General features: G+C 52.9%; 3 protein-coding genes across 9 annotated transcripts; all 3 read left to right on the top strand.

Moving 5' to 3' along the window:
• Positions 1-4,473: 4,473 nt before the first annotated feature.
• ARID3C (AT-rich interaction domain 3C) lies at positions 4,474-12,439 on the top strand. Of its 2 annotated transcripts, XM_069474378.1 has the most exons (8): positions 4,474-4,638; positions 5,506-5,895; positions 7,779-7,851; positions 9,629-9,812; positions 9,962-10,251; positions 10,992-11,174; positions 11,408-11,497; positions 11,927-12,439. In XM_069474378.1, exons 2-8 carry the CDS (start codon positions 5,578-5,580, stop codon positions 12,025-12,027), a joined length of 1,239 nt encoding a protein of 412 aa, XP_069330479.1. In that variant the 5' UTR covers positions 4,474-4,638; positions 5,506-5,577; the 3' UTR covers positions 12,028-12,439. The 2 variants fall into 2 exon arrangements, with proteins under 2 accessions (XP_069330479.1, XP_069330480.1); XM_069474379.1 differs by lacking the exon at positions 10,992-11,174.
• An 888-nt stretch (positions 12,440-13,327) lies between these two features.
• Positions 13,328-20,807, top strand: DCTN3 (dynactin subunit 3). 5 transcript variants are annotated; one of them, XR_011233934.1, is made up of 7 exons: positions 13,328-13,454; positions 15,592-15,676; positions 16,589-16,675; positions 18,460-18,543; positions 19,524-19,582; positions 20,056-20,215; positions 20,414-20,807. XR_011233934.1 is itself a non-coding variant. In XM_069474376.1 (7 exons), the coding sequence occupies exons 1-7, from the start codon at positions 13,359-13,361 to the stop codon at positions 20,428-20,430; spliced, it is 519 nt and encodes a 172-aa protein (XP_069330477.1). In that variant the 5' UTR covers positions 13,328-13,358; the 3' UTR covers positions 20,431-20,806. The 5 variants fall into 5 exon arrangements, 4 of the variants coding, with proteins under 4 accessions (XP_069330477.1, XP_069330475.1, XP_069330476.1 ...); XM_069474376.1 differs by having other exon boundaries at positions 20,125-20,215; positions 20,414-20,806; XM_069474374.1 differs by having other exon boundaries at positions 20,156-20,215; positions 20,414-20,801.
• Positions 20,808-22,196: 1,389 nt separating this feature from the next.
• RPP25L (ribonuclease P/MRP subunit p25 like) lies at positions 22,197-24,294 on the top strand. Of its 2 annotated transcripts, none has more exons than XM_069474372.1 (2): positions 22,197-22,233; positions 22,991-24,294. In XM_069474372.1, the coding sequence occupies exon 2, from the start codon at positions 23,025-23,027 to the stop codon at positions 23,514-23,516; it is 492 nt and encodes a 163-aa protein (XP_069330473.1). In that variant the 5' UTR covers positions 22,197-22,233; positions 22,991-23,024; the 3' UTR covers positions 23,517-24,294. The 2 variants fall into 2 exon arrangements, with proteins under 2 accessions (XP_069330473.1, XP_069330474.1); XM_069474373.1 differs by lacking the exon at positions 22,197-22,233 and adding an exon at positions 22,245-22,416.
• The last annotated feature ends 551 nt before the right edge of the window (positions 24,295-24,845 follow it).

Below are 24,845 nucleotides of genomic sequence, written 5' to 3'. Positions count from 1 at the left end.
CCTGGCCTCACCCTTGTCCTGGTCCTACTCTGAGGTTAAGGCCTAGACCACTCCCACTTCTTAAGATTCCTAGTATATTAAAAATGGAAGAAACATGGTTACAAAAATTATTTTTAAAATTTGACATTCTAATGAACACAAAAGACTATATGCATAACCTCATTAAACAACATCGAAGATCTAAATTTGTGGCTCTGAATGAATGTGTAGCCCAGGTAAGTTGGCCATCCCAATTCCCAAACACTACCACCACGTTGGACGTCATAGGCCCTTGCTGGGGCTTCTCCATTGATCCCGGTTGCAAAGTCATGCCTCCTTGGAGGATTTCTCCCACCCTGTAACCCAGCTCTGCCTCTAGCCTCATAGCCCACATCTGTCACCAATGCCTAGGTCGCCCTGTCATCCTTCCTTCCCTTCCACAAAGGACTAGGCTCCCAGGCCCCTCTCCATCTCTGTTGCTAAGTCCAGTGGTCATTTCATAGTTCTCAACTTTCATTTGACAGGTGACTTTTAAACCACTCTGGCTTCCAGGACTCTACAGTCTTCCTTTATTGCTTCCTTTACTGGATCCTTCTTATTTCCTCATTCTCTGACTTCCTAGGACTTAGTCCTCAAACTTCTTCTCCGTTTACATTCCCTCCCAGGTGATCTCACCTATTTCATGACTTTATTTTATTTTATTTTATTTTATTGCAAAAGGGTCTTGCTCTGTCACCCGGGCTAGAGTGCAGTGGCATCATAATAGCTCACTGCAACCTAAAATTCCCGGGCTCAAGCAATCCTCCTGCCTCAGCCTCCTAAGTAGCTGGGACTGCAGGCCTGAGCCACCACACCCAGCTAATTTTTCTATTTTTTGTAGAGATAGGGTCTCACTCATGCTCAGGCTGGTCTTGAACTCCTTAGCTCAAGTGATGCTCCTGCCTCGGCCTCCCAGAGTGGTAGGATTACAGCACCCAGCCTATTTCATGACTTTAAATACCATCTATACATCTTGAGTGCTAAATTTTTGTCTCAGCCTACATCTCTTCCCTGAGCACCAGATTTGGAAATCTTACTGCCTCCAATATCTCCACCTGGTTGTCTGACAGGTATTGCAAAATTAAGATGTCCAAAGCAACTGATTTCTCTCCCAGTCCTGCACCACCACCCCATAGTCTTTACTGTCTTAAGGGTACCTCCATTTACCCAGCTGCCCAGGCCAGAAACCTTAGAGTCATCTTGGACACCTCTCATTCTCTCAATCCCACATCCAACCCATCAACAAATCCTGTTTTATCCTCAAAACATAGCCAGATTCCAATTACCTCTTGCCACCTCCACTGCTACCACCATGGTCCAAGACACCACCATCTGTTGCCTAGACTACTGCAATGGCCACCTAACTGATTCTCATGCTTGTGTCCTGTGTGGAGGGCTCTCCACACAGCAGCCAGAGTCAGACTTTCACTCTCTGCTGAGACATTTCCAATGGCTTTCCATCTCTTTCAGTCCTTTCACTCCTTTCAAGGGCCCACTCCAAGGCCCTTGTTACCTCTGACCAAACGTTTGACCACTCACCCACTTGCCACCCTATTTCAACCCAGTGGCCTCCTTGCTTTTCTTCTGACACATCAAGCAAACTTCTACCTCAGGATATTTGCACCTGCCACCCTCCTGACTGCAGTACTCTTCCCTGGGTGTCCACATGGCTCTCTTTCTTCCCTCCTTCAACTCCTGCTCAGTGAATCCTTTCCTTGGCACTTAATATCCCTTCTGTAGTGGTTTTAAACACCTCCACAAAATTTTTGATGCTCCTCCCTTCAAGAGTTGAAGCCTGATTTTCTTCCTCTTGAGTGTGGAGCTAGACTTAGTTATGCAGTTTAACAAACAATATATGGCAGAAGGGATGGTGTGTGATTTCTAGGACTAGGCCATAAAAAGCATTGCTGCCTCTTTAGTCTCTCTTTCTTGGATCACCTGGGGAAGCCAACTGCCATGTTGGGAGAACAAGCAAGTGATCCTGTGGAGAGGCCCACGTCAGGAGAAACATCTGCCAATAGCCATGTAAATGAGCCATCTTGGAAGTTGATCCTCCAGTCCCAGTCAAGCCTTCAGGTGACTGCAGCCCTAGCCAACATTTTTACTACAACCTCATAAGAGACAATGAATCAGAACCATTCAGCTAAGCCACTCAAATTCCTGACTCACAGAATTGTGAGAAAAATACATGTTTGTTGTTTTAAGCTGCTAAATTTTGGGGTGATTTGTTACACAACAATAGACAACTAATATACCCTTCCCTTTCTATTCCCCCCAACCCAGCTACATTTTTCTCCATGGTACTTCTCACCCTCTGACACACTATATATTTCCCTCACTAGAATTATACCATTATACAAGGGACTTTGTTTCATTTAATCCTGTGTCCACCAGTGCCTGGCATAAAGTAGGTACTCAATAAATACGTGTTGGATGAGTAAAGCATTGGCCTCTGGAGGTCTAGGTCTGTTTGCCCTTGTCTCTGTGAGGTGTAGGACCAGACTATGTGTGGGTATGAGAGGTGGCCTTTCCTTTCCACAGATGAAGACAGAGAAACCAGGTCCCAGTCAGCTTATTCCTTCTCCTCCACCCTTCCCAGTTGTAGCTCTCCACGCCCAGATCCCAAAAGTGGGTTTAGTTTTCTTGCTTGATTGGGGGCGGGTAGCCACCCAGCCTCTTGCCCCTCTACTCCCTCAACCCAAACCCTGCCAGGCAACCTCCAAACCATCAGAACTGGAACTTCCCCAAGCCAACTCCTACCTTTCCAGGAAGAATGTTACCATCTGTCTTCAGGCACCTTCTCTGAGCAGCCGGGGGGAAGATGTGTAGGGGGGAAGGGAGCAAGTGGGACACGGCAGTTCTGCAGATGGCTAGCCTCTGCCCTCTAGTCCTCTAGTAGACCCCCAGGGTATGTCTCTCTGCCCCTGCACACTCTGATTCTCCCTTCTGTGGGCACAGCATAGGGGAGAGGGGGTGGACAGAGAAGGAGGCTTGACTCTGCCCCACAAGACTCACACCAAAGCCATGGGGAAGGGAACCTAAGTACTGAAGGTGGTTGGATCCCTGAGATTTCTAGAGGGTGGGGGATTCTGACAGGCTGTGAGTCCTGAAAACTGAGGTGGAGGACACTGGGGTATGAGTAGGGCTCAGCCTCAGTGTGGCCAGGGATGAGCTACAGAGAACAAGGACTTAGTGCTGCAGGGGGAGCTGGGCTCCGGAGAAGGGTGGAGGCTGGAGGCAGGGCTAGCAGGGCGTGGCACCCATCACTACCACCATGGTCAGAGGAGCTGGTGGTCTGACCCAGAGCAATCTGGGGCTGAGAGGAGGGGACTGATTGAGAGAGGAGGAGCGAGGAGGCAAAGGTTACATCTGGATTCCTACCCTCTGGAGGAATCACAGCTCTGGGGCATGTGTGCTTCACTGGGTGTAATAAGGCCAGAGGATGGTTCGTGGTGCCACGGGGTTTGACATCATTTCATACCCATGCCAGGTGTCACCCCTACAGACACCTGCTGTTCACTAACACACTTGGCATCATCTCAGGTGGCCCCCATGTACTTGGTAGGTAGGTCCCCTTGGGCACAGGAGGAAAGTGGGGAAGTATGAGGATGCCTGAGAGGAGTCGGGTCCAGGCCACTCAGAGCAGAAACCTTGAGAGGCCTGCCACTCAGGACCCCCAAATAAGGAACAGCATGTCAGCATCTGGGGGTTAGCTGGGAGTTTGGTAGGCCCAAAGCTGTTGACTGAGGGGGTCAGGGGATAGAGATTTAGGAGTCAGGCACACACGGGCAGAGAAGTGAAAAAGGGCAAAATGCTGATCACCGTGGAAACAAACTGGTGATGAGTGCCAGAGGTTCATTATACTATTCACTCTTCTATGTTTGGAAACATCCATAATAGAGTTAATAGAGATAAAAAACTGTGTGCCTTCGGCTGTGTGTCTGCAGGTGGTATGTACACCCTGCTGCGGGTGTGCAGTTAGCTCAGAGCCTTGGGTGTGTGAATGCACTGGTGTGGGTCCACCGCCATGTGCAAACTGCAGCACACATGCAGCTGGGGACAGCAGGCCGGCAGGGCAAGGGGAGATGCTTCTGTTCTGGCTGGGCCCTCCACACTCACCCCAGCATCCTGCCCAAGCCATCGACACTGTAGTGATCACATAACCAGTGTGAGTCCGGGCAGCTATGTGCCTGAACTTGTGACAAGGTGTGTTGGTGTATGAACGCGGCTCGGTGGTACTGAGGGAGGGTGAGCGGGACACGACTTGTGAGGCTGGGTGGGGCTCTGGTTCAGAGTCCAGTGGCCTTGGACACCTCACTCTCCAGTGCCCCTCCCACCCCCGAAACTGGCTTTAAGGAAGGTGGGAGACACCTGTTGGGGGGCTGAGAGCGGTAGAGCCCCCGCGCCCCCGCCCGCCCTGCCCGGCTCGGGTCCGCCCCCACGGCCGCCGCCAGCAGAGCGGCTAGTGAGCGCACGGTGGCCAGAGTAGCGCCAGGCGGCTGGAGCGCACGGCGGGGGACCCCGCTCAGGGAACCAAGCCGAGGCAGGGGCCGCCTGGGAGGCGGGTGGAGCAGAGGCAGCGCCGTGGAGACGCCGGGGGCAGCGGGCCACGCCAGGCAGGTGAGTGCGGTCCCCAAAAAGGAGCCCGACGTGGAGATCCCGCCACCTCCCACCCGTCCGGTCCGGTGCGGGTCCCAAGCTCTGCCCTCACGGCCCTCTATTCCCGCGACTCCTTAGTTCTTGTCCTCTGCCTTTTTGCCCTCTCCTGTTTTTCTCTGTCCCTGTATCTCTCTGTCCTCGTCTATTTACTATCTCTTTTTAATCTCTCTCTTCTGTCTCTGTCTCCCGCTGCGTCAGTCTTTCCCTGTGTCTCTCAACCCCCATCTCACTATTTGTCTCTTTCCGCCTCCGTCTCTCTGTCTCTGTCCCTCTCTGGGTTGCCTGTCACTTAGGTCTTTGATATTTTTTATTTCTTGCTCTTCCATCTCTCTTATCCTGTCTCTCCCCTCAATATTTCTATCAATTTCATCTTTCCCCTTCTCTGTCTCTTCACCCTGCGTCTACCTGATATCTCTGTCTCTCTCTATCTTGGTCCCTCTCAGTCTCTGCCTCTCCCCACCTCAGTCTCTCCTGCTCATTCTGTCCCATCTCTATCTCCATATTTCCCAGTCATTCTCTCTCTCTCTCTGCCCCCTTTCCTTCCTCTCTTTCCTCACCTATGTCCCCCATCTCCCTCTGTCTCTCCCCTGTCACCCTCTCTGATCTGCTCAGTCTCTCCCTGTCCTCTGTCAATGGCCATTTCTGATTCCCTGAGTCTGTCTCTGTCTCTCCTGCTCTTTCTACCTCTCTGTCTCTGTCAGTCTCTGGGAAAGCTCTTTCTGCCTTTCCTTATGACCTTCGGCGCTCCCTGAATCCATGACCATCTCTCCTTGTGTTGGGGGTTGTGGGAGCAGCAAAATCCAGCACCCATAATTCCCTCCCCCACAGGCGGCCCTTTCCTCAGGGCCCCGCCTGGTACCAGGGCCCCCCCCAGCTGGGGGACTGCGCCTGGAAGCTGTGATGGAGGCCCTGCAGAGGCAGCAGGCAGCTCGGCTGGCCCAAGCGGTGGGGCCGTTGGCCCCCCTCCCATGCCAGTTGCTCCCACCACGGCCTCCCCTGCCTGGCCCCGGAACCCTACAGGCCCCTGAGGGGACCTTGGGGAATGCTGGGGCCGAGGAAGAGGAGGATGCTGAAGAAGATGAGGAGGAGGAGGAAGCCGGGGCAGAGGACGAGGCAGCTGAGGAGAGCCGTCCAGGGGCCCGGGGTCCCAGCTCACCTTCCAGCCAGGCTCCTGGACCCCATCCCCACGAGTGGACCTATGAGGAACAGTTCAAGCAGGTAGGACCCCCTCAATATCAGGCCCTCCCCCCTTCCTCCCCTCTGAGCAAAAGCAGAGCCAAGTGCTTGGTAGCCCACCCACTCCCACTGCCCTATATAAGATGGAGACACAGACACACAGAGATCTAGAGAGAGACAGTGGGAAAATTGGAAGTTAGTGACAGGGAGGGAGAGACAGACACCCAGATACACAGAAAGAAGTGCAGAAGGACACACTAAGAGGTGCAGGAGATGCCCAGAAACATGGAGACCAACAGACAGACTAGAAGCCATTGGTGGGGCTGGAAGGAAAGGTGGGAGGAGTGTAGGGCCCTTTGAGGGAGGGGTATCTAGGGGCTGGGATTCCAGTGCCAGCAGCACCCCAACTACCCTCTCACACATCAAGTCACAAGGTCATATTCTAGGGACCAGTGGGTGTGCCCTGGGCTGTCTACCTCTGTCTTTGGAAGGAGAATAGAGGTTGCCACCCCCTTGACTGGCTGGTACACTCCTTCTCTCTTTCCTGTCACACCGCAACCCCCCAAACCGAATCTTCTCCCTGGCCTGCGTTCCATAGATGACAGTTCCCCAGCCGGTAATGGCCACTACAGCTGCAGCATGACTAAAGAGCTCCTCTGCAACTGGGAATGACAAGACCTTACTCACGGGGCCTTATTCTGAGTTTTTTCTCCCTGGGGAACCCTTCTGGGTGTTATTCTAAGGACACTATTTAAGGCTGTCACTTTGAAGGTATTATGCCTGGTTGTGACTCCAGATGTGCTATTCAGGTGGTGTTAACTCATAGGGTGTTGGTCGTGGGTATTTTCCAGAAGTGTTAATCTGTGGCTAGTACTCCATGGCATTAGTGTAAACTGGGAGTGTTACTCAGGGCTGCTACTCTGGGAATGTGGCTCTAGACACTGTTTCTCCTGGGTGTAATTCTGGGGGTTATGACTTGGAGAGTGTGTGTATTATTTGTGGGTATCCATCTAAGGCTTAGGGCTCATATTTTATGCAAAGGTGGATCTCTGGGGTTTGTTATTCATTGTTTTGTGTGTGTGTGTGTGTGTGTGTGTGTTTTATTCTGAGAGTTCCTATTGGGGGATGGAGTGTTACCTATGGGTGTTACTCAGGGACTGTTATTATGGGTCAGTGACTCTGGGGATTGTTCCTCTTGGGTGGTAGTTCGGAGCTGATACAGGAGGTGGGGCTCCCGATGACTGGGAAAGGGTGGGATGACCCGTGGGTCCTTCAAGTCCTGACCCCACAGGTCCTGGGTGGCATAATTCTCTGTGGCAGTGTCCCTGTGGCAGCTGCTGTGATAGGCAAGATAACTGCCTATGGAAGATCAGACCAGAAGGTGGGCTGAGGGGCCCCAGATGTCAATCTAGGGGCTTCTGAGCACCCACCCTGCCTGAGAGATGGGTTAGAGGCATCTCTGCCCCTCATCCACCCCCAGCCCTGGCACACAGGGATGTGAACAGAATGAAGCCCTTGCACGAATGAATGAGAGCCTCAGATATAACTGTTAGTCTCCTCAGTATGGAACAGAAGCCTAACCTGGCTTTCTTCCTCGGACTTTGAATGTCCCCTTAGGCTGGGGGAAGACCCAGTCCTGGAGGACAAGTTGAGCCTCCCCAGTTCCTTCCTCTCTTTCCTTACCCCCTAAATGGGTGGTTTGAGCTGCCAGGGCACCACTAGTCAGTACTGGTCTCTGTATGTATTAGAAAAAGGCATCCCTACCTGCCCACAGAGGGAGAGAGCCTAACGCTAATGTCAAGGAGTCCACATTCAGTCCCTACGCACCCCTTCAGCTAGGGACCCTTGTTCAGGACACAACCTGAATTGGGGTCGGGGGGAGGGGGGGTCACCGGAACTGGAGAATCACCCTGATCCTTCCCCAGCTGTATGAACTCGATGCAGACCCCAAGAGGAAGGAATTTCTGGACGACCTGTTTAGCTTCATGCAAAAGAGGGGTGAGTGGGGTGATGCGGGGGGAAGGATCCCAGAATTGCCCCTACTTACCAGGTTTGAGGAAACTACGTTGAGTTCTCCCTGCAGAGGCCTGAGCTTGGCAGCACCTGTCCTCTGGGCCCTCAATAGCGTCTTTAACCTCTGACCCTTCCCCCCTCCTCCACCCCAGGATTAATTAGTGGCCAGCCCACTGGCAGGTTAATGAGCGTGGGATCAATTGGGAGGGTGGAAGGAGGAACTGATGGGAGGCTTGCCTGGGGTGGAAGGGTCCCAGGACTAGAGGGGCTGGGAATGCCTTGGTTCTCCATCGAGGGCCTTCCTCCAGCCTTGGCTCTCCTCATTTTCCCCTTACTTCAGGCAGGGGACACCTCGTGTGCTCTACAGCAGGAAGGACTGGGGTTAGACTGAAGGAAGGACTTCCGAAGGAGTGGGTTAGGGTCTATGTGAGCTGGGGCTGTGAAGGAGGAGAAATTCCTTTCCAGGAATCTCAAAGAGCTGGAAGAGAATGCAGGAAGGGTCCAGGAGGGCATCACAGTGGGCGGCAGTCCATCACTTCAGCTTCTCCCCAGATTCATGGGACTGAACACTGACTCATTATCTCTCTCTACAAAGCTAATTAACTCACTCGGAGTGCGGCCCGATAAGCTGCTAATTAACTGGCTGCACTGCCCCCTCCCTTCCTTAGTGCAGCTGCTGGCCCAAGTCCCCTGGCCCTCACCCCAGGCTCAGTACCCCTTTCGGGTCTCTTCCTTCCCAGGGACCCTGGGTGGGCCCGAAGTCCTCTTGTTCCCCAGAAAGGCCCAATCGTTCTGGTACCAGTGTCCCCTCCTCCGGCCCTTCCTCAAGGCCTCCCCCCCAGTGGCCGGGAGGGCGTGGGGGAGAGCGGTGTGAACCCATCCCAGCACTGCCTGCTCGCCCATTCCCCCCACCAGCTCGGCCTCCCTTCGGTCCCTGCCTCCCTCCGCTCCAGCTGCGGGGGGGGGGGGGAGAGGAGGGGGTCCCGCGGGGCCGATAATTTTCCCCCATTAATCAGGCCGCAGCTAATTGTTCGGGTCCAAAGGCGGCGGCGGAAGGGGACGGGATCGGTAAGGAATTAACTGGGGCCCATCGCTCAGCGCAGACAGGCCCCTTTGTCAGGGCTGGCCGACGGGGGCGGCGCGGGCTGCGGAGTCGGCCGGCCGAGGCGGGAGCTGCTGCTTCTCCTGCCCGCCATCCCCGAGCTCGGGCAGTCACCCGCTGGCTGCTGCTTGGGGGTCTGGCTCTTCAGCACTGTCCGGAAGTCCTTCCTACGGTCTAGCCCAGGGGGCAGCAAACTAAAGCTAGAGGGCCAAACCCAGATAGCAGAGGGAAAAAATTAACACGAATAACTTTTCCAGACGTGTGAAATTCGAATTTCAGTCTGTGAATAAAGTCGTAGTGGAACACAGCCATGTCCATTACTTTAAGTACCCTCTATGGCTGCTTTCAGGCTACAATGGCAGAGTTGAGGAGTTGTGACAGAGATCATTTGGCCTAAAATATTAACCATCTGGCCCTTTACAGAAGTTTGCAGACCCCTGGTCTAGCCTCCTGTTCTTCCTGCTAAAATGGAGGCCCTGGGGAGTGTGGGGCTCTGCCTAAAATCCCACTTCCCCATCTCTCCCTCTTTCCCTCCCTCCCCGGGGGTCCCGCCCTGTACCCAGGCCTCGTGCAGGTATCCAATTCCTTCAGTTCCCCGGGGATGCCCGCAGACAGTGCCTTAGTCTCAGTGTCCTGACTTTCTGCCCATTCCCCCACCAGGGACGCCAGTGAACCGTGTGCCCATCATGGCCAAGCAGGTGCTGGACCTGTATGCGCTGTTTCGCCTGGTGACCGCTAAGGGCGGCCTGGTGGAAGTCATCAATCGCAAAGTGTGGCGGGAGGTCACGCGCGGCCTCAGCCTGCCCACCACCATCACTTCGGCCGCCTTCACTCTACGCACGCAGTGAGGCCAGAGGAGCGAGCGGAAGGGAAAGCGCGCGGGGGTGGGAGCAGGGCGAGGTGTGGCTGGTCCTGGGGCGGGCATCTGGGTGTGGGACTCGACTAGCTGGGCCCAGCCTCCCACACACCCCTCACCCGCCTGTCCGCTCCTAGGTACATGAAGTACCTGTACCCGTACGAATGCGAGACGCGGGCGCTCAGCTCCCCTGGGGAGCTCCAGGCCGCCATAGACAGCAATCGGCGCGAGGGCCGTCGCCAGGCTTACACTGCTGCCCCGCTCTTCGGCTTGACGGGACCCCCCTCTCGAGGAACTCAGGGACCAGCCTTGGGAACCGGCCCCGCCCCTCCCGCACCCCGGCCGGGGCCCGGCCCTGCCCAGGGCTCCGCCTCTGGCCTGCCGGCGCATGCGTGCGCCCAGCTAAGCCCAGGCCCTATCAAGAAAGGTGCGAGGGGAGAGTGGCAGAGGTTTAGGATTCTCTGAGGTCTAGGCGGACGCTGAGATATAGGAAACATTAAGATATGGGGACTCGGAGGTCTGGGAGGCATTGAGGTATGGGAGTAGGAAGAGATCTGACAGGGCTCTGAGGTTTGGGAGTTGCTAAGGTTTAGAGGCCCTGAGGTTTGGGGTCAATAAAACCTTGAGAGGCCGGGCGCGGTGGCTCACGCCTGCAATCCTAGCACTTTGGGAGGCCGAGGCGGGTGGATCGCTTGAGCTCAGGAATTTGAGACTGCAATGAGCTATGAGGTCGCCACTGCACTCTAGCCCGCGGATACTCTAAAGAAAAGCCTTGAGAGCTCTGGGGTACCTGTTACTGCAGTGTGAGAAGGAAGCTCAGGAAAAGGTTCTTTAATCACAGCAGCTCCGTTCCACACCTGTCCACCCAGGGCTCCTATTTACATGTGGTTTGTGCCTCCTGTGACCCGGATTATTTAACAACCAAAAACAACAACAACAAAAATCCTCCAAATTCTCTTGGACCAACCTAGGCATATACCATTGGTCCTTGGGGATCTATAGCTTCAGCGCCACCAGGCTGAGGCTCTGGATGGAAAGAGAGATTGAATGAAGGATGAGAGATTGTGCATGAGCTTGGGTGATCTCTCTTGGTCACAGGGCTGGGGGAGAACCAAATGCAGAGATGGATTGGTTGGGCCAAGGGAGCTGAATGACCTGTTCTTCCAGAGGAGAGTGGAGTTCCAACCCCTCACGTGGCACTGCCTGGGGGACTGGCCTTGGGACCTACACGGGAGAAGCTGGCACCAGAGGAGCCCCCAGAGAAGAGGGCTGTGCTGATGGGGCCTATGGACCCACCTCGACCTGGCATGCCCCCCAGTTTTCTGCCCCGTGGCAAGGTTCCCCTGAGGGGTGAGGAGGGGCTTGTTGTGAGGGGGGCTTCAGGCCTGTACACTGAGGGAGGATAGACCCATCAACTGATAGGTGTTGGGGTGGAGCTGACAGATCCCTCTCTGTAGACAACTGTGTGATTACAGGTGTGGGGCTGAAGTGGACTGGGGGCTGTCTACAGGGATGGAGGGGGGTACTTCTAAGTCTGAAGTCTGATTCCCCAAAACGTGACCCCTCTGCCTCCTCCTGCACAGAAGAGCAGCTGGATGGGCCTCTCAATCTGGCAGGCAGTGGCATCAGCAGTATCAACATGGCCCTAGAGATCAACGGGGTGGTCTACACTGGTATGGGTACTGTAGGCTGTCTACACTGGCATGGGGTCAGGGGTATTTAGACTGGCATGGGGATTTTAGACTTTCTGTACTAGCATGAAGTTCAGGGTTATCTACACTTGCATGGGTAACATGGGGTTTGGGGGATTGCTACACTGGCATGGGGTCAAAGGCATGACCTCCCTGGCATGGGTACCATGGGATGTCTGCCTTGTCGTGGGCTTATGTATCAGTGTAAATATTTCTTGTTTACCTGTTCAAGGGCATCTACATTGTCATAGGAGTCTTTCACTGACTCAAGGGGCTTGTCCTCATTGGTTTGTGGCAAGGGTATGTGTGTGGTGTTCTAGCAATCAGGACACTTACTTTTGTTCCCCTTTTCTGTTTCCATGCCCTACCCCCTCCTATTTGACCTCCATCATCTCCTCATCCCTTTACCAGGTGTCCTCTTTGCCCGCCGCCAGCCTGTGCCAGCTTCCCAGGGCCCAACCAACCCTCCACCCCCACCCTCTACAGGGCCCCCTTCCAGCACCTTTCCCTAAAAGCTCCTACTCAGAACTAAGAGTCCCAGCCCCATTGCTGAGGGGGGAAGAGACCCCCCCACCTTGATTCTTTCAGGGTGTCTACTCTGGGACCCAGCTCTGGGAGGTGACCTCCACCCCCCATGCCATGTGGACTTGAAGCCAAATGTTCTTTTGATGTTACATCTACCTCATTGTAAAGGGAGGGCACCTCCTCCCTGGCCAATTCCAGCAGCATCTACCAAAGGGTTCTTTTTCCAGTAACCCCCATCATCTCCTCAGGTGCTTCCTCTGTCAATGTCATCTCTAGGACCCTGCCCCTTTGAGTCAGCCCTGCTTCTCTTCAGGAGCCAGGTGAAAGGCTGGGTTGGGGTATTGTGAAGGAGACATCCTTCAGGTTACATCTGGACAATAAAGCTGCGGTCCCTCCCTCTCCAATGCCTCCTCTTCTTGTTTGGGTCTGGGAGGTGGGGAGGAATGATGTGGCACACCGGCTGCGTTGGGCCAGGAGCTCTCACAAGGGAAGGCAGTATAGGGAAGCTCCCTGAAAATAGAAGAGCTCCGTCTCTTCAATCAGACTAGCTGAGTTCAAGTCCTATTATAGTGACAATTCCGTCACTATAGTGTTGGGTGGCTTTGGGAAAGTCATTTAATTTCTTGAACCTTAGAAGACTCCAAAAGTTTATGGCAACTCAGAGTCCCCTACTATCTATGCCTGTGGTCCCCAGTGGTCCGCGGCCTGTTAGGGCCCGGCTGCAGGGCTCCGCCTCCACTACCCCCTCCCGCCCCCTCCCGCCCCCTCCCCGTGGAAAAATTGTCTTCCATGAAACTTAGGGAAGGGGGGTGCCCGAAGCAGGAGGTAAGGGAAGCTTCATCTGTATTTACAGCACCTCCCTAACGCTTGCATCGCTGCCTAAGCTTCGCCTTTCCCCAACCCTCACCCCCTGCCGGGAAATATTGTCTCCCATGAAACCGATCCCTGGTACCAAAAAGGTTGGGGACCGCTGATCTATGGGAATGGACCTATCCTGGAACAGTAGGTGTATTTATACGTGCAAACTCAGGCAATAGGGTAAAGAAACCTCTTTGATACCAGAAGGCAAAGGTTGTCTTGACAACCAGGCGCTAGAAGCCAGGGAAGAGCCAGAACAGATAGCTGTTGCCAAGGTAACCAGGCAGTTTTTGACACCTTTCGCTAGACCCCAGCGGCCACATCCGGCACTGAAGAGCTGGATCTCGACGTCACTTCCTGCATAGAAGGCTGCCCGTGCACTCGGATTGGTCAGCCTTCCTGTTTGGACGGACGTCCCGCCCTCTGGCTGTTCCCCGGCAGAGGTGGGGCGGTAGTAGAGATGGCGGCTCTGACTGATGTGCAGCGGCTACAGGCCCGAGTGGAGGAGCTGGAGCGCTGGGTGTACGGGCCGGGCGGGACGCGCGGCTCGCGGAAGGTGAGAGATCTGGTTCGGTGGTCACTTTCTGGAGAAGAGCAAGAGCGGTCCACTGGTCCAGCCCTTGGGGTGGATGCAACCGCTCCAGTCCTATAGTCCGCGGTCCGGCCTTTGAAATAACAAAGGTCAGGGACCTCCCAGAGCCGATTGGACCCTCGGGGTCCATTCCTATGGTGGGATTTGCGGGTGATTAGGCCAGACTGAGTGGGCTCAGTAACAACTGTGACTAAGACTCCCCCTTCCCATCGCGGGTTAGTTAGGGAGATCTGACACACTCGAGAAACTGACTAATTAGAGTTTCAATAAGAGCTGAAGTTTACAATGGAAGTGCCGTCATGGAGCCCTGCGTAATTAATTGCTAAATGAATTGTGCAGGGAGAGGTCCAGGGGACCCCAGAGGAGGCGAAGGAGAGGTGGATAAGGAAGCTCCAAGGGGCGAGAGGTGAGATCTCAGAGGGCCAGGATTAGGAAGGGAAGGGATTGGATACTGAGTGTTCAGTGACTGAATTTTGACAACCATGAGGCTTAGGTGCCTTCCTATCCCCTTTCTACTATGGGAAGACCTTTTACTGAAGAAGTTCTGGTGGAATGTCAGGCATATCCTGGAGCTAAGTGCATCCAAGGTAATGACGTCTGTTTGTAACACTTCCTGTGTAATTAGTTGTCACTAGCAGATTGTGCTCCCATTTGAGAACTATCTTCTCAAACATTCTTTAGCATCTATGATGCTAACCTAACCCTCCTGGTTTTCCTTCTACCTCTCTGACTGATGCTTCTCAGTTTATTTGTTTCCCCATATATTTAATCCTCGAATATTGTTATTTCTCACCCTTTATCTTAAAACCTGGGTGAGCGCATTCACTTCCTTAGCCTTCTCTTCTATTTGACCTTTTAATATTGGGGTTCCTTACCTTCTACTCTTAAGCCGTAGGTAGACTCACTTACTTCCACAGTTTCAGTTACTATTTACATGTCATTATGTCTCAAATGTATATCTCAGGTCCAGATTTCTGTTCTGAGAACAAGAGTCATTTGTCCCGTTGTCTAGTGGACTTTTCCACTTGAATATCCAACAAGCATCTCAAACTCAATCCATATGCTCTTAACTGTACTCTTTCTCTCCCCTAACCTGATTCTCTTCTGTATTCTCCCTAATACAGGGCTTGTATCAACATTGGGATATTAGTCATCTTACACTCTTCAGTCTCCCACCCTAGAGTTGATGTGGAGGGGACAGGGGTAGAGGTAGGCCAGCCAGTCTGGGGCCTGGTACAATCATCCAGTCATGAAGTAATGAAGGCCTGGATGAGGATGCTTGCATTTCTCATGCCCAAACCTGGGCCTTAGGAACCAGAGAATATACAAGGTCTGTCCGGAAGGTATCAGCCTTTGTTAATATAACAAGAATGATTTGCATGACATTGATGTAACCTGGCAGCCAAGGAGCGTGGACTGTTATGTGCATGCGTAAACAATGACAACTTCACTGTAATAGTCATTGGGAGTCAGTGGGGTGCTAGACGCTGTTGAGTGAGCATGTGTACTGTGTGGCCATCACATTCAAAATGATTGAGTGAGTAGAGCAACAGATCTGCATCAGATTTTGTGTTAAGATTGAACATTCCTCCATGGAAACTATTCAGATGATTGAGAAGGCTTTCGGGGATGATGCAACAACTGCAGTGCAAATAAAAGTGTGGCACAAATGCTTCAAAGATGGTCGAGAATCTGTTGAAATGATCCACATTCTGGAAGGCCTGCAATAAGCAGAACACTTATATTAATATTAAGTGTTTCTTGTATCTTCTTCAATAAATGTCTGTATTTTTCATATTATATGGCTGGATGCTTTCCAGACAGACCTCTCATAGTATATACTGTGTATTACATAAACTCTAAAATAGTCCACTGCTTCCCCAATCAGACTTGAAACTCCCCAAGTAGTACACGACTCTCTCTCCCTTCACAGTAAGGATTCCCTGAAGGTGGGGCTAAATCTCCTTTAATATAAAAGAAGGGGACCAATCTAGATTACTGGGGTTCAGGAATGGGAGTCTGGGGGGAGTGAGTGTTCCTTATTTCCTCCAAGCCTTGAGTCAGGTGGTACATCTTGGAATTAACCTCATTTCCCCTACAGGTGGCTGATGGCCTGGTCAAGGTGCAAGTGGCTTTGGGGAACATTGCCAGCAAGAGGGAGAGGGTAAAGATTCTATACAAAAAGAGTAAGTGCTTCCATGATGTGCCTGCCTGCACGACTTCCCATGCCTGTGCTTCCTGGAACCTGGCCCTGGCCCTTCAATTCATTAGGCCACTGGAATAGCCCTTTGTGGATAGAAAGAATGTGAAGACATTTCCCTGCACCCGATTCAATTGGTCAATTGGGGTGTGCTTTTCTACCTTATGGATAAACCTCAGATTTATCCTAAAGTGAGTTATGACAGTGTCCTAAGTTATGGGATGAGAGCTCTGCCTAAAAGCTTTTAAAAAGGGTCTGAGATTTTTCAGGCAAGGCTAAGAGGCAGGAAAGAAATTGGGAACTGAGAGCTGCAGCCTTTGTTCAGCCAGGCCTGTAGGTTATATCAGAGCTATTAACCTGCTTAGTAACTAGAAATCAGACAAAGTTCTGGCATGTCTTGGGGGCACTGAGAGGAAAAGAGGCCTTCTACTCTCGGTGAAGACAGGTCAGTGAGAATGTTGAGGGACCCAGGGTAGTGGCAGCAATTGTGTTTCCAGCTCTGAAGCCTGAGGTCTGCCAGCAGGTGAAGAGAGTGGAGAGACAGGGAAGTGGGGTAGTGGTCCCCAACCTGTTTGGCACCAGGGACAGTTTTCATGGAAGACAGTTTTTCCAGGGACCTGGGTGGGGGATGGTTTCAGGATGATTCAAGCACATTACATGTATTGTGTACTTTATTTCTATTATTATTACATTGTAATATATAATGAAATAGTTATACAACTCACCATAGGTTGGGGACCCCTGGGATAGAGAACCTGGTAGAGGCCTACTGATGGGGCACTGTGGGTATCAGCTCCTCATTCAAGGCTCTCCCCAAGGTTGACCAAACATCCTTCATAAGATAGAGCTCTACTCCCCAACCCTATTAGTTCCATTTTCCATCTTGCTACTTTTCTAGTTGAAGACCTGATCAAATACCTGGATCCTGAGTACATCGACCGCATTGCCATACCTGATGCCTCTAAGCTACAGTTCATCTTAGCAGGTAATGCTGGACTACATGTGTACATGCATCTGAAGATGTGGGTTATGGAGGAGATTGGGCACAGAGATCCACACCTGCCCATCCATCCAGTCTTCTCATGGATACATCCCCCTGGAAGCTACTCTCTGGAATTCTGCCCTGGCTCTGGGCTGAGGATCCTATGGATCCTCTAGTAGGCATTGGGTACAGTGTACCTCTGGCCCAGCCGCAGGCTACAGTGGGAGCTACTCCAATGTTCTATCAATAGCCTGTCCCTTGGATTTTCCTTCAAAATCTTCCTCACTGTTGCTCACTAGACAGAGGAGCTTCTAGGAAAGGGTACAGGTAGAGAGCATTGCCATTAGGGAGAAGGGAGAGTATTGGCATGAGTTTCAACATCTTTCTTTCATGTAAGAAAGCTCGAGGATTTCAGAGTTCTAGGCAGTAACTATTGCCTTGTCTACTAACCAGTCAGTCAGCCATTCCATAAGCTAGGGTTTTCTGAGCTTCGTTATTCATCCAAAAGATGTTTAATGATCATCTACTGTGATCCAGGCTCCATCCTAACTGAAAGGTATACAATGGCAAGCTGCAAAGTCCCTGCCCTCATAGGCACAACCAGAGCTAGAGGAGATAGAGTCCCTGCTTCAGGGATCTGAGTTTGTAACTCAGCTGGGAGACCAGTCTCCCAGGAGACTCATCAGTACAATATAGTCCTCACCCAATGAAGACTGGGTGAGGATGGGCAGCTCCTGCTGAGAGGGCTGTCCAAGCTCCCAAAGGGCTCTTGATCAATTGCCAGGGCTCAGGCACCAAGTTCAGATCTTCCCCTGCACTGACTCTTGAGTCCAGCCTTTCTATCCCTCCCTCTGGCACTGCCTCAAAGAGTGTGCATCCACTTGCACAGTCTCCTAAATCACCTTCTTGACCATAATCTTTTCCTTCCTGCATGGATCCAGCCTCCACAAAAACACATTTCCAACCTGCCACTTTGCCTACTTTGGAACCTCAGTGTTTCCTCTCATTGCTAGGATAAAGTCCTAATTCCTTAGCCTGCCATTCACAGCCTCTCTTCGAGCTTTGTTTCTTGTGCTCTCCTTGCTCCAGTTCAGCTAATTGAATTCTTTCTCCTTTACTAATTGATAAGTATTCCTGCCTCTAAGCATTTTCACATAATAGTTTCCTTCTTGAATGCCCTTCCCACCCTACGGATTTCCATGCATTGAAATCCCCTTTGCATATAGAGCCCAGCCTAGGTCCTACTCTCTTTTTTTTTTTTTTTTTTATTTTCCACTTCAGGTCCACTGAAATCATAGGTCCTACTCTCCTCACTGGATTCTCCCATTACTGTCCCAGCTCTCCTCCAGCTTGTAATTGTCTGTGCATCTGAGAGCCACTGAGCAGAACATGCCTGGTATAGTCTGCCACATGTCTTCTCTTTCAGACCTTCCTGGGGGCCCTTGGGCATGGGAAATACTTTGTCTAAGGTACTTTGTCTCTTGTGGCCTAGGAGGTACTTACTGACTTTGTTGAAAGGAGGCTAGAAGTTAAAAGTTGGAGAATGGTGAGATTTGGAGAATTTAAAAAGCTCCTTAGGCTCAAGATGGGTCAGACCAGAGGCATCCAGGAGAGGTAGGGGCAGGATAGGAAATGTGGACCTAGAGAAGCGGGCAGTGGGCAGTGTTGCTGCCCAAAGCTCCAGAACCCAGCTATCTCCCCTGCCAGGTCCTCAGTCCCTTGCATGAGCTGAATAGCAATGCCCAGGCTTGCTTCACTGCTACTGTCTTGTCTGTTTTTTGCTTTAGAGGAGCAGTTTATCCTCTCTCAGGTTGCACTCCTGGAGCAGGTGGATGCCTTGGTACCCATGCTGGACAGTGCTCACATCAAAGGTACCTCTTTGGGGTTGCAGCTCCACTACTCTGCTTGGGGAAGTGGGTGAATGGGCAAGACTTCGCTTTGTTTCAGTTCTGTGAGCTCAGGCTGGGTTTGCTCCTTGTCTTTATCTTCATCCTGGGGTACCTTCCACCTCCACTGGGATTTAAATGACCACGATGAAGAGCCCAGTTTCAGGACCTCAGGCAATTTGGGCCTAAGGACACTAGCAGAAGCTCTAGCAGCCCCCAACTCTGAGGATCCCTTCTACCTTCTACCCTTCCACTCAGCATCTCTCCCTCAGGGTGCTACAGAGCCCAGATTTTACTGTCTAAGTCTCTGCCAGGTGCATGAATATGTGTGAATTCTTTCTGTTGTACTGCTGAGAGCAGTCCCTGAGCCTGGACTTTGACAAGCAGACAGTGGCTTTAATTGAATCCAGATATCCATCTTGTCTGTCTCTGGAGGTATTTTCCCCAGCTCCCCCTCCCTGCCCCTGATCAGCTACTCACTGAGTATCTGACAGCCTTAAGCTGCAGGCCCAGCATAGCGGCCAAGGCTCTGGGTGTTGGATTCCAGGTGGCCAGCTTAGGGACCTGGCATTCATCCTCAGCCCACCTATAGGCTCCCTGTTCCCTAGGCCAGGCAGACCTGGCCCTGCTGGGCTGAGAGCAAAGGGACAGGTCTCATGATAGCCACAGCTCTCTTTACCCGGCCCTGCTTATGGCACTGGAGTGGGGGTAGAGGGCAACACTAGGGATGCCAAGGTTTAATCTTTTCCTCAGGACCTGTATCCTCCCCTCCCCATGGGTCCTGGAGTAACACTAGAGCGGGCAGGGAGCCCCACCACCACCTCCAGCTGCAGTGGTCGATGAAGCCTCGCGTTTGTTTAGCTTCTCCACTCAATACTCTAATCCTGCCAAAGACATAATAGACTATTGAGCAGTCCCGGGGGAGGGCAAAAGCGTCATCGGGCAGTGTGTGTTGTGTTTTACAGCCGTTCCTGAGCATGCCGCCCGCCTGCAGCGCTTGGCCCAAATCCACATCCAGCAGCAGGTATGGGAAGGGAGAGGACTGGAAGGGAAGGTGGAGGTGGTGCAGCACCTCATCCCCACTCATGCCACCTGAGAAGCAGCCTCAAGCCCTTCTGATGTCAGCTTAGAGGAAACTTTGGGGTCTATCCTTTATCTTCCGTATGGCCTAGAGAGGGGAAGGACTTGCCTAGGGCCACATTCAGGCCTCCTGCCTCCCAGAGTAGAGATATTCTGAGACACTAGAAGGCTGAGATTGGGAGGTACCCAAGAATTTCTGGGGATGGAGTGTCCTTGACTGTGGGTAGAGGAGCTCTTTCACTATTCCCAGGCCCAGCAGAGGAGGAGACATATAGGGGGGAATGCTTACTTAACCTGTGGCCCACTCCCCTTTCCATCAATCTTTGGACTGCTGTTAGGGGACCCATCCTGGAGCCTGAAAGTATCCCCTTAGCCATTTGCTCCTTTGGCTCTGGACTTAAGCGTCACATTTTCTAGGGTCTGTGGGGAGTGAGTGGTCCCTGACTGAGGCAGGAAGGGTTAGTGGACGATGAGGGCTTTGCCCAGCTCCTTTCTCTGCCACACTTTGGCCCTACAGGACCAGTGTGTGGAGATCACCGAGGAGTCCAAGGCTCTCTTGGAGGAATACAACAAGACTGTATCCTTTCTGCTTAGCTAGGCCCCTAATGGGTGTTGTCCTCAAGCCCTGTCCTTTTGTCCCACCTCTAGTTCTCTCTTACTCGCTCCCAACCAGCCTGTCTATTCCCCTACTCCCCCATCCTCACCCCTTTTGGTAATTGCAAAATCTCCCCACTTCTTCACTCAGACTCCTGTTCTCACCTTGACCCACAACCAGACATTGCTTCTCTCTAAGCAGTTTGTGCAGTGGGATGAGCTACTTTGCCAGCTAGAGGCTGCCAAGCAAGTGAAGCCAGCTGAGGAGTGACAGCTGCTTCCCATCCTGGAGTGGACCAGGGAAGCCAGGCTCCAGGGCTATGTGCCAACCTGCCTTTGTAACAAGGCAGAGGCAGCTTTGTATTTATTGGATTTAAGGCCCACCTGTCTGCACTCAGGTAGGGCTCTGAGGTCAGAGGTCAGGTTACTTGAGATCTGCAATTTGCACCCCCTTTCCCCATCAGTGTTCTTATTCCAGTGATAATAAACCATAGAAATCACTGGAGGAGTGTGCTGGTTTTCTGGTCTAGGATGGGGTTAATGGAGGGCAGAGCTGTCAACCTGCATAGTGGTTGGACTGGGAACTATACTCATCCTGGGACTCTCACAGTCCCGGGGGAGTTAAGCGTCACATTTTCTAGCATCTGTGGGGAGGCTAGAAAAGGTAGACTAAGGCTCTCATTTGATTGATGTGAATGGGACATTCCTTTATGCATCCGTTTATCCCACATTTACCAAATACCCTCCAAATGTCAAATGCCATGCCAGGTGGGAGGACACAGGCAGGGCTCACGTAATCCCTGCCCTGTACAGGAAAAGGGCAGTCCCAATAGGTGAGCATAGGTTCCTTCTGGGCACAGAAGAAAAAGGGACTGAAGCCGGAGGTAGCCATGGTGGGTGGTATGTAGGTACTTTCAGAGCGAAAGGAGCAGGGTATGTAAAGGTAGAGAGGATTCTTGAAATTTCTCTCTTAGGAGCCTACCTGGTGCCACTAGCTGAGAAGAAGAGCCCAAGAGGTTTGGATACAGGAAGTTTTAGGTTCTGGGGAAGCGACGTTGGAAAGGAGGGGCCGGGTGAACATGATGAGAAAGCTGGGAGAAAGATTGGCACCGCTCTCCTCTCTATCAAGTGTTTGCTGCCCCCTTGTGGTCTCTGGGAGTGCTCTGGCTCCCGACCACTTTCCCACCGCTTGCTGGTCACCCCCACCGGCGTGGTCTCACCGGCACCTCAAATTCAGCGTGTCCAAAACTGGTCGGAAGCCTGGGAGTCATCCTAGACTCGGAATTCCCTACTCTATCCAAACAGTCGCCAACTCTTCACCGAACTAGTATCTCCCAACTTAATCTCTATTCCTACTGCCATTTCTCTTGTTCATTAATTCAACATAGGATTTAACAAATATTTGAGCGCCCGGCACCACACTAGGCTCCGTGGGGAGACACACACACACACACACACACACAGCCTACGCGGTCCCGTTTCCCCCACCACTCCCTCCGCTGCGGCCAGGGTGAGCTGTGCACAAGTTCTGGTTCGACTGGCCTCTGGAAACCCCGCTGTGGTTCGCCAGTGCCCACAGGATGAGATCGAAGCTCAGCACTCGGTATCCAAGGCTCTCGCCCGCGCAGCCGCAGCCACTCCAAACTGAACCTGTGGCAACCATGGCGAAACCTTTGCTCGACAGGTAGCCAGCCCTGTCATCTTCTAAGGGCCAAGTCCACCATCCTTCAGACGCAGGACTCCTCTCATCCGCAGGGTCCCTCCGTCCCATTAGGAGTGTCCCTGCCCTCGGCGTAACAGCGGAGAGTACACGCGTATGTTCCCAGCCCCCAGGTCCCGGCTCGTCTCACTCCGGAGCCCGCCCTCAGTTTCTCGGGCCAAGGTAGCGCGGGGCCCTTTTCCTCAGGCCCCGCCCCCGTGCGGCGTGCGCGGCCCCGCGGCCTCGGCGCGCTCCCGGCTCTCGCGCCATCTTGGTTCCGGATCGAGCGTGGGGCCGCCGCGGTGAGAGCTGGAACCCGGCGGGGTGGGGGCTCCCGGAGGTGGTGGGAGACGGGACGCCTGCTGCTTGGCCGCACCCTGGAAACATTCCGTGGCGATGGAGACGACCTAGGCTGGCCAGAGGTCGCCCAAGTAGCCCTCCACGTTGATCCTCTGCTCCCGACTTTCTGAGTGTCCTGGGTTGAGGTGGATCGACCCTGCTAATCTCTGGGATCGGCGCGGGGGGCTCGGTTCTGTTTTGGGCACCACTGGTTAAGGGCTCTTGACTGTTTCCCGGGGAGCCTGGGGTGAAGGGACTTGGCCTGTCCTCTGGGAGCACAAAGTGAGAGGGCCTTGTCCCTGTCCTTGTGGAGCCCTAAGTGAGGAGCGCGCCCAGTCTTGTTCTTACTCTGAGATGACAGATCTGGGTCCTGTCCCAAGAAGCCCAGAATAAGGAGGGTTTGGTCCCAGGTCCTCGGGAGCTTGGGATGAGAGGGCCTGGCCCTATCCCAAAGAGCTCAGTGTTTAGGGAATTTGGGCCTGTGTCAGGGACTCCAGGACTGGGAGTGGGGGCTGGCTAGAGGAACCGTGTGTGTGAGGTGCTGCCCCTTCCCGGGGTGAGGCAGGCATGGCCTCTCTTGTGAGCAGCTTAGGATAAGGGGATAGGATCCTGTTCCTGGGAAGTGGGTTGAGGAGCAGGGCTATATCCTGAGGGGAGGTGGAGGACGTGGTGGATGGCCTGGGGCACATTGCCTAGCACTCATCTGATACTTCTCTGCAGTGGGCAGCCAGACGCAGACAAGACAGCAAGCAGGATGGAGCATTACCGAAAAGCTGGCTCTGTAGAGCTCCCAGCACCTTCCCCAATGCCCCAGCTACCTCCTGATACCCTGGAGATGCGGGTCCGAGATGGCAGCAAAATTCGCAACCTGCTGGGGTTGGCGCTGGGTCGCTTGGAGAGCGGCAGTGCCCGGCACGTGGTGTTCTCAGGTTCTGGCAGGGCTGCGGGAAAAGCCGTCAGCTGTGCTGAGATTGTTAAGCGGCGGGTCCCAGGCCTGCACCAGCTCACCAAGCTACGTTTCCTGCAGACTGAGGATAGCTGGGTCCCAACCTCACCTGACACAGGTCTAGACCCCCTCACAGTGCGCCGCCATGTGCCTGCAGTGTGGGTACTGCTCAGCCGGGACCCCCTGGACCCCAATGAATGTGGCTACCAACCCCCAGGGGCACCCCCTGGCCTGGGCTCCGTGCCAAGCTCCAGCTGTGGCCCCCGGCCCCGAAGAAGGGCTCGAGACACCCGGTCCTGAAGACCTGCTGAGCCAGACTGTTCTCTAGGCCTGAATGTCTAGGATGGTGGTGCCTTCTCTGAGAAGCCCTGGACTGCTCAACGTCCCCATCAAAGCTTGAGTCCACAGAAGTGGGCCTCCCTGCCCTGGTTCTCCTTCCTTCTGGCATGTGGGAAGGGGCTGCTATGAGGAGTGACAGTGTCAAGTTCTGGGTTGCATAAGAAGGGGTTACTCTGCCTTCTACCCGCAGTTCATCTGACCTGCCTTCTGACAGAGGTTCCAAGGAGGGAGTTAGGAAATAAAGCCCATTTGTCTGATGAGCTTCTGCTCGGCCTGCTGTGTGGAAGTGGGATTAAAGGGATGGAAGTCCCTGCCCTTGCCCTCTGGGAGCTCATGGGCTGGAGACAGGAAGGGTAGGCTCAGGCTGGCGCTGGGAGGATCTACTGTTGATAAGAAACCTCAGTCAGTAACCTGAATATATCTGGGCCCCTGAGTGGCTGTTTGTACTTGCTTTGGGCGGGCTTAGGGACTGCCGGGCCATACATTTTTCTCCATCTGCAGCATTTGGACTTAGGCACCGGCCAGCATGGGTTTGAAGCCCAATCTGTCACTTACTAGCAAGTTACTGCTCTGTGCCTTGGTGGTCTCTTCCGTCAAAAAGGGATACATTAGTGTTTACCTCATAGGGTGTTAGGAGGATTAAAGAAAGAGATGTATATATATGATGCTCAGATAACACCTGGGTGCATAGTGCTATATAAATGTTTATTGCTGTTATTATAATATTAATGACTTAGTTTACAAATGTGCTTTTTCCTATCTTAAATACATACCTTTAGCAACACACAACAAATTAAAAAAAAAAATCTCTCTCCAGGTCTCATCCTTGCCTTTTTACCCCTTGCTCCTTTTCTGCCTCACCTTGGCCTCAAACTCTCACATTCACCGTGGTAGCCTAGGAGCATGTAGAGAGAGGTGAAGGTTCCATCCGTAGCCGGGGGCTACAGGAACTAGAGCAGGATTGTAGGCAGTGATAGATTCAAGAGCTGAATCAGTTGGGTCTCCCGTGGATCTCAAAATTGTCCAGTGTTTCCAGCAGCCTGGGTGTCCAGTCATGAGGAAAGCAGAAGGTTAGGGCTCTTTTGGGCACACATTGTAGCAGGCTGGGCCCAGCAGTTTGAGGGTATTGAAGTGATATTTGACTGAGACCAGGAGGGATTGAGATATTGGGAGAGAGGGAGTTAGGGGACTAGAGGCCACCATAAGGGCTTAGAGGAGGGGAGAGGTGACCACAGGACCCGCAGGCAGTGATCAAAACTTTAAGCTGCATCCTTTGCTTTCCAAGGTAGG

Source organism: Eulemur rufifrons, chromosome 7 (genome assembly GCF_041146395.1).
Source record: "Eulemur rufifrons isolate Redbay chromosome 7, OSU_ERuf_1, whole genome shotgun sequence".
Classification (NCBI taxonomy): domain Eukaryota; kingdom Metazoa; phylum Chordata; class Mammalia; order Primates; family Lemuridae; genus Eulemur; species Eulemur rufifrons.
This window is presented reverse-complemented; position numbering and strand designations above follow the sequence as displayed.